This window comes from Rhinolophus sinicus, linkage group LG13 (genome assembly GCF_036562045.2).
Source record: "Rhinolophus sinicus isolate RSC01 linkage group LG13, ASM3656204v1, whole genome shotgun sequence".
Lineage (NCBI taxonomy): Eukaryota > Metazoa > Chordata > Mammalia > Chiroptera > Rhinolophidae > Rhinolophus > Rhinolophus sinicus.
Genome location: NC_133762.1, coordinates 26,675,634 through 26,688,828, shown reverse-complemented (window position 1 = coordinate 26,688,828; position 13,195 = coordinate 26,675,634). Strand labels below are relative to the sequence as shown.

The 13,195-nt window shown below is 48.6% G+C and overlaps 1 protein-coding gene across 1 annotated transcript in view; it reads right to left on the bottom strand.

Moving 5' to 3' along the window:
• The window catches only part of PREX1 (phosphatidylinositol-3,4,5-trisphosphate dependent Rac exchange factor 1), a 178,027-nt gene that overhangs the window by 70,719 nt on the left and 94,113 nt on the right, over positions 1–13,195 (bottom strand). The window contains 1 exon segment of the mRNA XM_074318350.1: positions 4,124–4,285. Within this exon segment, the coding sequence (XP_074174451.1) occupies positions 4,124–4,285 (162 nt within the window).

Sequence of the window (13,195 nt, the reverse complement as noted above, 5' to 3'; positions counted from 1 at the left end):
GAGAGGCCGAGCATCAATGTGTCTACCAGGCAGGGCTGGAGACCTCCTGCAGACAATGCAGACTCAACCGAACTGAAGGGGTACCATCAGAGACAATGCCAAAAGCCAACGCAGGCGTAGGGTTTCCACAGATCAGCTACCATTCTACGTGTCTCACACAAACTCGGCTCATCCATATGACAACTCTCATTTTACAAATGAGGAAACTGAGGCACAGAGCAGTGAAGTCATTTGTTCAAGGTCACACAGCTAGTAAGTAAGCAAGCTGGGGTCTGAACCCAGACGGTGGCCCCACTGCCCTAATCCACTACCCTCTGGTACCCTGGGCTGCTCCTTAGCAGGCAACCTGAATGGTTTTGGGGTGCAACTACTGGTCAAGAGCAGAGGTCTTGGAAGGGGAGAGACCAAATGCCCCCCGGAAGCCTAGACAGCCCAGGCTGGGTAGAAAGAACACATGAGAGTTTCTATTTCTGATCTTGTTTAAAAACGATTTTATGTTTCCTCACTCCTGTTTCCTCCTGTCCCCTCATGGATGCGGACGTAGTTGATGGGCTCTTAAACCAGGGCTCCCAGAGCCAGCAAGAGAACTGTTCCCTGCTCCTTTTGTACAAAGAACTTTCACTTCTTTTTATGATTGTGAGCTTCACACGGAAGTCCGTGGGACTTGCATCCAACGTGTCCTCCAGCAGGAGGGTCAGCCCACGCTGGGAGTGAGCTCTAGCCAAAGCTGCATGATGCCTGTTCATCTAAAAAGAATTAAGAAAAAACTCCTGCTTTGCTGCCACAGCTCCTCCTGACTTTTATTGAGCGTTTACTATGAGCCATAAAGAAAGCACTGTTCTGAGTTCTTTGCATGCATCCATTCAGATCCCCAAGTGACCGCTGAGGGTTACTGCCCTGAACCCCTCCATGCAGAGGGGCCGGCTCATTCACTCACTTCCGCAGTATTGCAACATACTGCCATGTCCTTGTGCTTAGCAAAATGGATTTAGGGATTAACTCATCTGGTTTTAACTAAACCAGTCTCACAACTGAAAAGGACAAGTGTCTTACAAAGGATCAGGCAAAAAGAAAAACCAAAAAACAAAACAAAAAAAACCCCACGGATTAAAGATCAAACTAATGATGCAAGCCCAAGCACACTGATAAAGTGACCAAGGAAAAACTCCTCCTCTCCAAAAGCAAGTTCCTTGCCAACCTATTCTGAGAGAGATGACAGCCATCTAATCAGATTGGCAAGAGGTCAAACAAAAAGATTAGAAACTATCAAGAAGAGTATCAGAAATCAGGATTTGCAATGACTATCATTCACCGTGAACGGCACCCTAAGTCACACTATCCCCTGAGATTGTAGCTACTTGTGGCATAAAGCCAAGGCAAGTAGCTTCACTGTTAAACATTATTTTTTCTAGCTAGAACATACGATTTTCACAAGTCATCTTGAAGATCAAACTGTATTTAATAATCTTTCTACTGCACAGAAAACCATTTCACATTTTCCAAAGAATGCTCAAATTCCACAATTGACTTTATCCTCAAATGACACCAGGAGATAACTTCAGAGATATTATTACTAAAATTAGACAACTAGGGGAAATAAAGCCAAGAGAGCAGGACAAACTAGCCTGCGGCAGGACAGTCTGTAAGTTATAGGGATGGGCCTCAAAATCAACTCCCTGAGCCTCAGTTTCCTCATCTGTAAAATGGGGATAATAACACCACCTCCCATCAAGTGTTGGAAGCATGTAACAGGTACTCAATAATTATCAGCGACTCTTATTCTGGGTCACTTTATTTCCTACTGCACCCAGAAACAGTGATCACAATAAAGGCCATTCTTAAATTGTAAATTTTTCTGGGTCAAAAAGGGTCCCAAAGACTCTTAGTTCTTATTTCCTTGGGCCCTTCCCAGAAGAAGGCATCTGGAAATCACTTCTGCTCTTGGCTGCCAAATTGATTGCTCAATACCCACTTCACAGGGGCTCATGTGAGAAATTTCTTTTCCTGCTGGTTCCAGGAAACTCCGTATCTCCCAGAAGAAATGCTCTGCTTCTTCCTTTTTTGACAATGAATGTTAAGTAACTTTTATGTCCTGCTCTTTTCACCTTGGTTGCCAGGAAACTCAAAACCCACACAGATGCTTAAATGCATCAACAATATTTGCTCTTTAGGTTCGCACCTTTGCTGAAAGTGGCCATGTGACCCACTCTGGCCAATGAAATGAGGGGGAGGTTTTCCTGGTGCTTATAGTAAAGGTTTTCCTGCATTGGAGAGAAGTGTTCCCTCTCACTGCCCTGGCCATCCCCAAGTCTCCTCCTGCTTTGGACTCACAATGCCTGGAGCTGCTGCTATCCTGGAACCACGAGTAGAAGGCCACAAGATCACAAGAGACCCAATCAGAGCTGTGACATCATGAGGCTGAAACAAAAGTCCTTGGAAAACACGTTCTAACTGACACATCTGAGGATTGGGCAATTTTCAGTTGTAGGAAAAAGAAACCAAGCCAGGTATTTTAAACAGAAAAGAAATGAAGGGTTTACTCAATCATCAAGGGGCTAGAAGCACCAAGAATCCAGGCCAGGGCTCCCAGCAAACCAAGAGCAGAAGGGCCCCTTCAGGGGGCCACTGGCACTGCCCCACTGGGAAAAGGGAGAGTCAGAAGAGCACCTGCCTGAGCTGATGCTCCAGAAAAAAAGTTGACCTGACTGTATCCAGGCCCTCGGGCACCGTTGCCTCAACTGTCAGCTGCAAAGGCACCCTGTCCTGTTGGATTACACCGCACCACGAACAGAAAGGACACCCACCCCATGAGTAGACTTGTTGGGTTTATCACTTTGTGAAACATGTAAATGTCTGATCACTATGTTGTTTTGTACACCTGAAATAAATTAATTAATTTACTTATTTATTTATTAATTATAAAAAAGGATGCCCCGTGCCCTGCCTCCTGAGACCCAAGAAGCTGGAGCCTGCGCCCTCTACTAATGCTACCACAGAAAGCCAGACACGACCGACCGTGGCTGTGCTTTGCTACACAACAGCACAGGGTGGCATCCATCCCACGCTCGCCTTCCAAATGTCAAGCAGCTGGATCCGATCTTGGCCAATCATATCCTAACCCCAAGCTACATGGGGGTCCGAGAAATGCAGCCCTTTGTTCTCCAGTCTCAGTCAGCCAGGAAGAAGGGTACGGGACATGGCAAGCACTAATCCATACTTTCCACCTCTTCCCTCAACACGGGCCTCTCTCCTCTCTGCAGCCAAACCCTCAACCCCTGAGTGACACAGAGTCACACTTAGGATTCCCCCACACAGGGAAAAGAAGTGGAAACCCCAAACACAGTGAGTGCCCCAAAATCCAAAGAGTAGAAGGCAGATGATTCAGAGGACAATCTGTGTCCAAGAGTCTTTCATCTTTGGTCTGAATCTCCCACTCCGGCTGTATTTACCCTGATAATTGATTGTTTTATTTATTCAGACTTTCCCATTTCCTCCTGCAGATTTGTAGGAAATCTCTAATAATCTAAGGAAGATGTGGGGTTTAAACAGAGAAATTACAGAGTCAGATCTCAAGAATCCCATCCCCTAATAATCACTATCATAATATCAATACCTCCCAGGTACTGAGTACCTACTATGTGCCAGGTATCAATGAAGAAACTGAAGTTCAGAGAAGTTAAGACATTTGCCTAAAGTCACCCAGCAAGGGAGTTTCAGAGCCAGAATTGTGTCTTGGAATGGACCCTTGAATGCCACCCTTGACCTTGGTGTCAAAAGCTCAAAGGCCTGTGGGCACCAGGCTGATAAGACAACCTGTAAAGGGGAATAACTGGGGCGTAATGGTGAGTGGTGGGGCTGAGGAAAGCTGGAGGCTCCAGCAGCTACTGTCATGGAAAATGGGGGTCCAGTGTCATTGATTTTTCAAGAGAAACTCAAAGTCTAGTTTTTTATGTAGACTTAACTGAAAAGTAATTAAAACAATTTTTTTTTATATAAACACCATGTAAGCCAAACAAAATAGGCTGCAGGCTGAACCTGGTGCCCAGGCCACAGTCTGTGCCTGCAGCTGCACACTCCCTGGGCCCTTCGCCAGCCCAGAGGGCCCCTCCTGCCCCAGACGTACCTCCCAGCCTTCAATGTGGGATTGCAGCTGCTCCAGGGCCTCCAGCTTCTCCATCTGCCGCTTGGTCTCATTGATGTTGGAGCAGACGGTCTTCATGGCCTGCAGAGCGCTCTGGACCGCGGGGTGATCTGGGTGCTTGCCGGGGGTCCTCTTAGCCAGCTCCTAAGGTCGACGTGAGGGCAGGAAGAAGAGCCATCAACCCAGAGGGGACCAGACATGGCCTACAGGTCACCTGGCCGGAGCTAAAGCCCAGCTCTGCTATGTGCAAACTGTGTGATCTGGGGCTGGGAAACATCATTCATTCATTCATTCATTCATTCATTCATTCATTCATTCAATAAATGTCCCCTGAACACCTCCTTCACAGCAGGCAGTGTTCCAGGATCTGGGGATACATTTTTTTAATAAAACAGAGAAAAATTCCTTACCTGGTGGATAATATGCTATGTACTCTCATATAAAGGAGATCAACCAAAATAAAGAAAAATCAAGTATATAACTTAATGTCAGGCAATGATAAAAACTATGAAGACAAATCAGAATAAGGGGCCACAGGGTCTTGGGAAAGGAGGTATGCTTTCAAATATGGAGGTCAGGAAAAGCCCCTCAGGGGAAGTGACATTTGAGCAGAGCCCTGGATAATGCAAGGGAGGGAGTCCTGCCAGACTTTGGGAAAAGTCTGCCTAATAGAGGGAGCAGCAAATGGAAAGGGTCTGAGGTGATACCCTGTGTGGTAGGTAACAGGGAACAGTGAGGAGGCAGTGGGCTGGAGTGGAGTACGAGAGAGAGAAGAAGAAACAGAGAGAGAAACAGAGAGAGACTGGCATATGAAAGAGGTGGCCGCTGAGACTTCCCCTGCCCAGTCCATTTTTCTCATCTGTATAATGGCTATAAAAAACACCCGCCTTCACCAGGACATAGCAGGGAGTGTAAAGAGGGCAGTCAGAGCAGATTCTTAACCCGTGAACCTCCCCCACCATCATTTCTCACTCTCATCTCACCCCTCACAAGCACAGGAGGGGACTTTCTAGAGGTCAGACCAGTCTTAATCAACAGGTTTCATCCACGCAGTAAGTGTGATGAGAGAGGAACCGAGAAGGAAGGGATTAGCTGGGCCTCAAAAGATAATCAGGGATTTTCCAGCCAAATCACTCAACGGACAGGACCATGCCAGCAAATGTAAGTTTCTTCAGTCATGTGACCCAGACACGCCCAAAGGTTCCAGCATCTCCCCATTTCTCTGCTCCTTTGAAAACCATAGATGTGACGTGCTAGCGTGGTGGTTCCCAGCAGAGTCACACTCGGTCACTGGGTGACCTTGGGCCAGTTAACCCCTGTGCCAAAGCCTCAGTTTCATCATCTGAAACCCAGTGAGGATGGATGAGGATGAGGATGATGACGATGGCAGCAGCTAACACCTACGGAACCTTCATTCTACACTTGTGAGGTAGGTTCTATAATTACCCCATTTAACAGATGAGGAGACTGGGACCCAGCAGGATCACCCAAGGCCTCCAAGAAGTAAGAGGAGGAATCTGGATGTGAACCCGGTCTCTGGTTCTACTCATGGTCATTGGTGAGGAGTAAATCAGATACTGCAGGAAAAGTACGTCCATGGTAAAGTACATACCCGGTAAGCACACAATCTTTGTATAAGCAAAGGTCCCGAGACAGTGAGAAACAGCAAGGAGGCTGCAACAGAGTGAACAACAAGAGAAGGATGGACAGGCAGTGAGGTTTGACACGCACACTGAGACCAGATCATGTACGGCCGTGGTAGGCGGGGTCTTTGGGTTTCACCCCAAGAGCATGGGAGGAAGAGTTGGGGGTTATGAGCTGCAGCCTGACACCATCCTTTAGAGCAGGGGTGTCAACACTGTGGCCCGCGGGACAACTGCGGCCCGCAATCCATTGTTAATTGGCCCGCAGCAAATTCCAAAAATATATTTAGTTTACTTAAATAAACCAGGTGAGGCAATACGTACTTCACCTCGAGTGAGCGGCCCGGCTGTTTGTGTATTTTACCGCATATGGCCCTTGGTAGAAAACGTTGAAAAAAGTTTGGACACCCCTGCTTTAAAGGATCCATCCCTCTGGCTGCCAAGATGAAGATGTACTGGAGGAAATATATGGCCAATGTAAAAGCAGGAAGACCAGCTGGTGGCTACTGCAGGTGTGCAGGCAAGAGAGGATGGTGGCTTGGACCAGGAAGCTCTGTGCCTCATTCCTTCATCCATCCATCCATCCATCCAGTGAGGCTTCCCATGTACCTGACCTCTGCTGGGGACACAGATGCTGCAGGCACTGCACAAGCCCTCCTGGGCGCAACAGCCTGTTTGTACGCACGTACACAGATCCATTATCACCACCTACGCATATGATGAGGAACTCAGTTCATCTCACCAAAGCACCCCAGTCCCACATTCTGTGAATGAACAGTTTTGAGCATCCAGACCTCTGTCAGGCCAGCCAAGGCCCAAGAGGCGAGGGTGGCTCTCCATTTCCTCCTAGTAAACAGGAACAGAGGCTGCCAATTACTGGGAACCCCCCAACCCAGATCCATCACCCCCTTCTTCTAAAGCAGGGGTCAGATGACAGCCTGAAGACCAAACCGGTAGACAAAGCTTTACTGGAACACAGCATGCCATTCATTTCCACATTGTTCATGCTGCTCTTGTATTACAGCGGAATGGCCTCTGTGCAACAGAGACCATGGGGCCCACAAAACTTAAAATATTTATTCTCTGGTCTGATTCTGACCAATGAGATGCGAGCAGCTTCCATTTTCTTTTCCCTTTTCCCCCTCTTCCCCAGGCTGGAATGTCGACATGCTGGGAGCACCTGAGACCCTGGTGGTGAGGGACACACCCCAGGGTGGCAGAACCTGGGCCTGGATGGCGTGGAGCCACCACGTTACCCCTGGATTGCCTAGCACAGAAATAAGCTTACACATTAAGTCACTATAATTTGGGTCCCTGTCACTGCAGCTAAAATACATCTTAATACAAAAGAGACTCCATCTCGGGATGTCACCTGGGATAAATTCTCCATGACATTTGTGCTCTTCCTTCTGTTGGCTCTATTTAGCTTGGCCATCGTAAAATGCAGTGAGTGAATTATCCCCACTTGACAGATGAGGAAGCTGAGGCTCACTGGAGGTGAGACCACTTGCCTGAGGTCACAGGTCGCTAAATGGTAGAGCCAAAATTCAAACCCACACAGTCGAGCTCCGGAGGCCATGTTTTTCACCACTGCGCTATGGTTCTCCAGCCTGCGCCCCTGGTCCTGAGGCCCAGAGAGGTGAAGCCTCTTGCCCAAGGCCACAGAGCCAGAAAGCAGGACCTGGTAGACACTTAACCACATCGACAGGTCCCTCCAGAAGCAGTACCAGCAGAAAAGGAACACGCCCCAAAATTAGGCTCTTAAAACACAAAATGTCTGAGCAGGGGCAGGCCCTGGGGAATCCTTAGGGCAGAGAAGGGAGGGGGTGTGCCGGGGGGCCCCCCTGCCAATCGGCAGCGGAAACCCCTCCAGAGCCAGGCTAGTGACCTTTCCCAACATCCGCCGCATGAGCCCCATGTGGTTTCATAAGCGGGCTTGAGGTAAGGACTTCCTAGAAGAGAGGATGTCAGAGTACAGGAACCTGGCATTTCCGCGAGGCACTTCCCTCCCCGCCGACCACGGTTTTAGCAAAAGGGAGCTACTGGTGCTGGCTGTGGACAGGCCCATCATGCCCCGGAGTTGTGGGCCCTGCCCATAGCGAGGCCACAAGAGGACAGCCTGGGACACAGGCCCTCCAAGTCCAGGCCAGTGCTAAGAAGACAGATCCCTGAAACCACAGTGTGAAAACAAAGCTGGATGTGTCACTGGAAGAAGTGACAACATCCATCCCTCGCTGTGACATGGGGTTGGTGGAGACATGGTGCTGTCCTCTCCACAAAGAGAAAAAGGCAGCAGCCCGCGGGGGTGTGGGGTGTCACCAATGGGGGCTGGATCAACAGAGGACATGCACTTTCTCACTTTCTGAGGACACTTCAGCCAACTCCAGGAGGGGCTGATCCTGTCCCCAACAGTTGGCTTTGTCCCCAGACCTCTGCCCAAGGCACCACCATTTAAGCCCAGGGGCCAAGCTGGGATTGCTAGCAAGCATTTTCCTGTACTTGCAGTACTGGGCCCCCTCATGCCATATCTAGGGTGATAGCAGAACATAAATGAAGAGGAACTGATGAGACCCACCACCATTTAAAGAAAACAAGAAGCGAAAAACATCCAGAAATCCAAGAAAACCCAGAAGTGAAAAGCTGCACAGCACGGCACTCCACACAGGCACACTGCATGAAAATTTCACGCAAATATATTTCGGATCTTAACCACTTCAGCCTCTGCTTCAAGTCTGGGAGAATTGACGCCCCATCGATTAGGAATTAATGGAGGAAAGGAAATAATGCTGACAGGTCTCAAAAACTCCATCCTTCCACTGGGAGAGGTAAGGGGAAACGGTGGGAAGAGGGCTCAACACTGGGGGTTCGTGGTCTGGCTTTGACCAGGACATACAATGCGACCTCAGGCAACTCACCTCCCTTTTCTGAGTCTAGGTCTCCTGGCTAAGCAATGCAGGGACTGGATCAGAGCCCAGCTTACAAACCAGGCCCTACCAGGCAAATGCTATACTGCCAGCCTTTCTCAGCAAAGCAGAAGCTGTAGGCACCCTGGGCCTGTGTTTCCACCTAACGGTAACAACTGGACTGAATGGTGGCCACCCCCTTCAATGGGACATGTGCTCTGCAGTCTGCCACAGTACCCACCCCACCGAATTATTCCAATCTACTCACTTTCTGCACAGGCCCTGCAGGCACTGTGTTTGAGACCCTGGATTGGTAGGTCTCTACTGACATTCAGTGGTAGGGAACCAACATTCAGGGGCTTTATACCCAACTTCCAAAGGAGGCCCTTACATGGCTCACTGTAAAAGTCTACATACCCTGCCCTCCCAATTCCAGGTTCTATCTATAGAGACATTTCTCTGGAAGGAAGGGTAAAATTGTGAGAAATGATGATGGTGGTACCCACAAATTCCAATTTAGTAGAGGCAAACAAAAAAAAAATGGAAGAAATAAAAAAAGAGTAACTACATCAAAAACTAAAACTGTGGGGTGGCTGGATGGCTCAGTTGGTTAGAGCACGAGCTCTGAATAGCAGGGTTGCTGGTTCGATTCCCACATGGGCGAGTGAGCTGTGCCCTCCACAACTAGATTGAAGACAATGAGCTGCTGCTAAGCTTCCGAAGGGGCGGATGGATGGTTCAGTTGGTTAGAGCGCGAGCTCTCAACAACAAGGCTGCTGGTTCAATTCCCGCATGGGATGGTGGGCTGCGCCCCCTGCAACTAAAGATTGAAAACAACAATTGGACTTGGAGCTGAGCTGCACCCTCCACAGCTAGATTGAAGGACAGTTACTTGGAGCTGATGGGCCCTGGAGAAACAGGAGCTGATGAGCCCTGGAGAAACACACTGTTCCCCAATATTCCCCAATAAATCTTTTTAAAAAACTAAAACTATGCAAAATAAAGCAAGAAAGAGGAGAAAAGCAGCATAACAGGGGACAAATAAATATTTTTTTAAAAGATCACAGAAATAAGTTCAAATGTATCAATAAACACAATAAAGGTAAGTGGGCTAAATTTCCTGTTAGTAGATAGGGATTGACAGATCAGATTTAAATTTTTACTTTATGCTGTTTATAAAAGAAGTACATAAAGCCTAAGGATAGAAACTGGTTGACAGTAAAAGGAGGAAACAAGATATATCATGAAAATACTAATAAAAAAAATCACTATAGTTTTATTAATATTGGACAAAACAGACTTTGAGACAAAAATAGCTAATACTTATTAAGCACTTACAAGCACTTTACAAGGATTGTTTCATTTAATCTTCACAATAACCCATGACTAAGGCACTATCTGACAGAGGAAACTGAGGGACAGAGAGTTTAAGTCACTTCTCAAAGAGCCAACTCTAATAAGTGCAGGAGCTGGAATCAATAAAAATAAAAATCATTACAATATTGGAGTAGCTAACATGTGCCAAGCATGACTACCTAGTAACACGCGAACACTAGGCAGAGTGTTCGCATGAGTTTTCTCATGCATTGTCTCATCTAATCTTTGCAGCAAGCCTGGGAGGCAACCACCATGCCCATTTTGCAGATGAGGCAATGGAGGCACAGAGAGGTTAAGCAACTTGTGTCTGGTCACACAGCTAAGAGGTGGAACTAGAATCACACAGAGCGTGGCAGAAAGCAGAATGCAAGGGTAATCTTGGAAGGCTCCTTGGAAGATCAAATATCCAAGCTTGGCTTTGAAAGGAAGAAAGCAGGTCCTCCACCCTGAGGGAGACAGGCTTCATTCCTTGAGCTGTTGTTACTCACCACACAGGAAAGAGCCTAAATTGGGGCTGGTTCAGATTGAGGTGCTGGGGAAGCTGTGGGCAATGTGTCAATGCTCAGCCCGAGAGGCAGGATGGAGAGTGGGCACTGTGGTTGGGTGAGGACGGGGACCGGGGCAGAGAAGGCCACAGTGCAGAGACCTGTGACTTCCTGTGCCTTCACAGCACAGCAGTGACAATGCCAGATCCCTGGCAAATGGGCTGCTCATTTCATAACATCAGAGTCTGATGAGAACTCCAAAGAGATGACCCAAAGTATCCAGGACAATACAGAAAACTCTGGCACACTGATACAAAAACAACTCTCCAATAGACAATGGGCAAATGATGTGAAGAGGCAATGCTCATAAAATGCACCACCCCCACCACCACTGCCACGACCCTAGTCCAGCTGTTTCCTACCTGGGCGGCTGAGGTCAGCGCCTCCCTGGTCTCCCCACCTCCACTCTCACCACCTACAGTCCATTGTCCACAATACAGCCAGAGGGATTCCATGAGAACTAAGTCAGATCCTGTCCCCCCTTTGCTCAGAACCTTCCCATGGTGTCCACCTCACTCAGAGAAGACACAGGTCCCACCACAGCCCACAAGGCTCTGCATACTCTGGCCTCATCATCTCTCTAACCTCACTCCCCCACCGCCCCCCTCACATCCTCCTCTCCAGTCACACTGGCCTCCTCCCTGTCCCTCAGACACAGCCCTACCTTGGGGCCTTAGCACTGGCTGTTCCCTCCGTCTAGAAGACTCTTCCCCTAGGTACCTATGTGGCCCCCTTCTCACCTCCTTCAAATTTGCTCAAACATCACCTTCTCGATCCATCACTCCTGGCCCTCACTAGCCCTCTCAGCCTGGTCTCTTTTTTTCCAAAGCACCCATTCCATCTAAACAAGCACATACATTTCTAGTCATTCGTTATGTCTCCCCCCAATAGAATCTCAGTTCCACAGGGGAGGGGGGTTCTTTGCTTTTGTTTGTTTGGGGTTTTGTTTTTGTGGGCGGTTTTTGCTCACTCCATCTCACTAGCACCCAGTCCAATGCCTGACATATAACAGTTCTCAATAAAGAGCTGATGAGGGAATAAACGAATGGCTGCAAAGACCCGAGACACTGCAGCACCAACTGTGGCTCCCTTGGAGGTAAGCAGGAAGACAGAAGGGATTTGCTAACTAACTAATGCCCACTGTGTAATTCCCTGTGTTGTAATGCTGTCCTCTCCCCTCCACCACTGACCCACCACACATCAAGTTTTCTCATGTGCCACCTAAAATCCTTTGGAGAGCTGTGGGTGGCACACATCCCACGCACGCTCTGGGAAACCTCACTTTTCCAGCCATTCTCCTGCACCAAGAAGTGAGGCCAATACCTCCTTAGTGATGGACCACATCCATCCCCAGGGGCGCCATACCGCTGACGACCAAGGAGACAGAGATAACTGTTGAATGGCAATGTGCTCATGCTGAGCGTGGGTGACAGCTGCATCCCCCCAGATGGACACAGGAGGTGGGGGAGACATTGGAGACTGTGCAGGACCCCAGGCTACACCCTGAACAGCCATTCTGCAAACAGCATCCCTGACACACACCCACTGCAGCAACTGCCCCAAACAGACGGCTCGTAGGATGTGATCTGTTTGGTCCCCAGATGTTTGACAAGCTTTAAATCAAGCTGCCATTTGGAAATCAGGAGCTTTCATGTAGAAGTCCCAATATCTAGATTCAGAAACTGATGGCAATACTAGGATGGCATTTCCATAGTCATTCAATGAGTCAGTGGAAGGCACCTACTGTGTGCCAGGCACCATTCTGGGCACTGGGGAATTTTCCTGAGGAAATGCCCAAATCCTTGACCAAATCCTGATATCCTAATGAGGGAGATGGAAAATTAATCTGCACACCATGAGTTATAAAACAGAATGCAAGTCTGCAAGAGGTGCTGTGAAGAAAAATAAAAGCAGGATGAGGAGACAGAGAATGGCAGAGGCAGCACTTCCACAGCTGGGGTAGTCAGAGAAGGCTTCTCAGAGGAGGGGACATCTGAGCAGCAGAGGCCTGACAAGATTAGGGAGTGAGCCTCAGGATATCTGGGGTAATGATGTCTTAAGCAGAGGAAAAAGCAAGTGCAAAGGCCCTGAGGCAGGAACCTGCCTATTGTGTTCACGGAGGCAAGTGTGGCTGGAACAGAGTGAGAGGCGGTAAGCAGAGAAGGAGAGAAGATCAGAGGGGAAATATGGATTAGACAGATGTGTAGCACCTTGTAGGTGACTATGGGGAGGAATTTGGATTTTGATCTGAGTGACTGAGAAGCCGCTGGAGGGTTTTGAGTAAAGAAGACATTTGAACTGACATAGGTTTAGCTGCTGAGTTGAGAACAGACTACAGAGCACAAGGGTCGAGGCAGGGAGACCCACTGGGAGCTGTGGCAGTGACCCAGGGGAGAGGTGGAATGAGGAGCTAGAAGGGCTGGACCCTGGAGAGGTCCTGAAGGTAGAGCCATCAGGACTCCCTAATGGACTAGATGTGGAGGTGGGTCAGAGATAACTCCCAGGTTTAGCCTGAGCAACTCGAAAGAAGAGAGGCCATTTATGGAGATGGGGGCGAAGGGTTGGGGTGGGAGGTGGGGAGAGCAA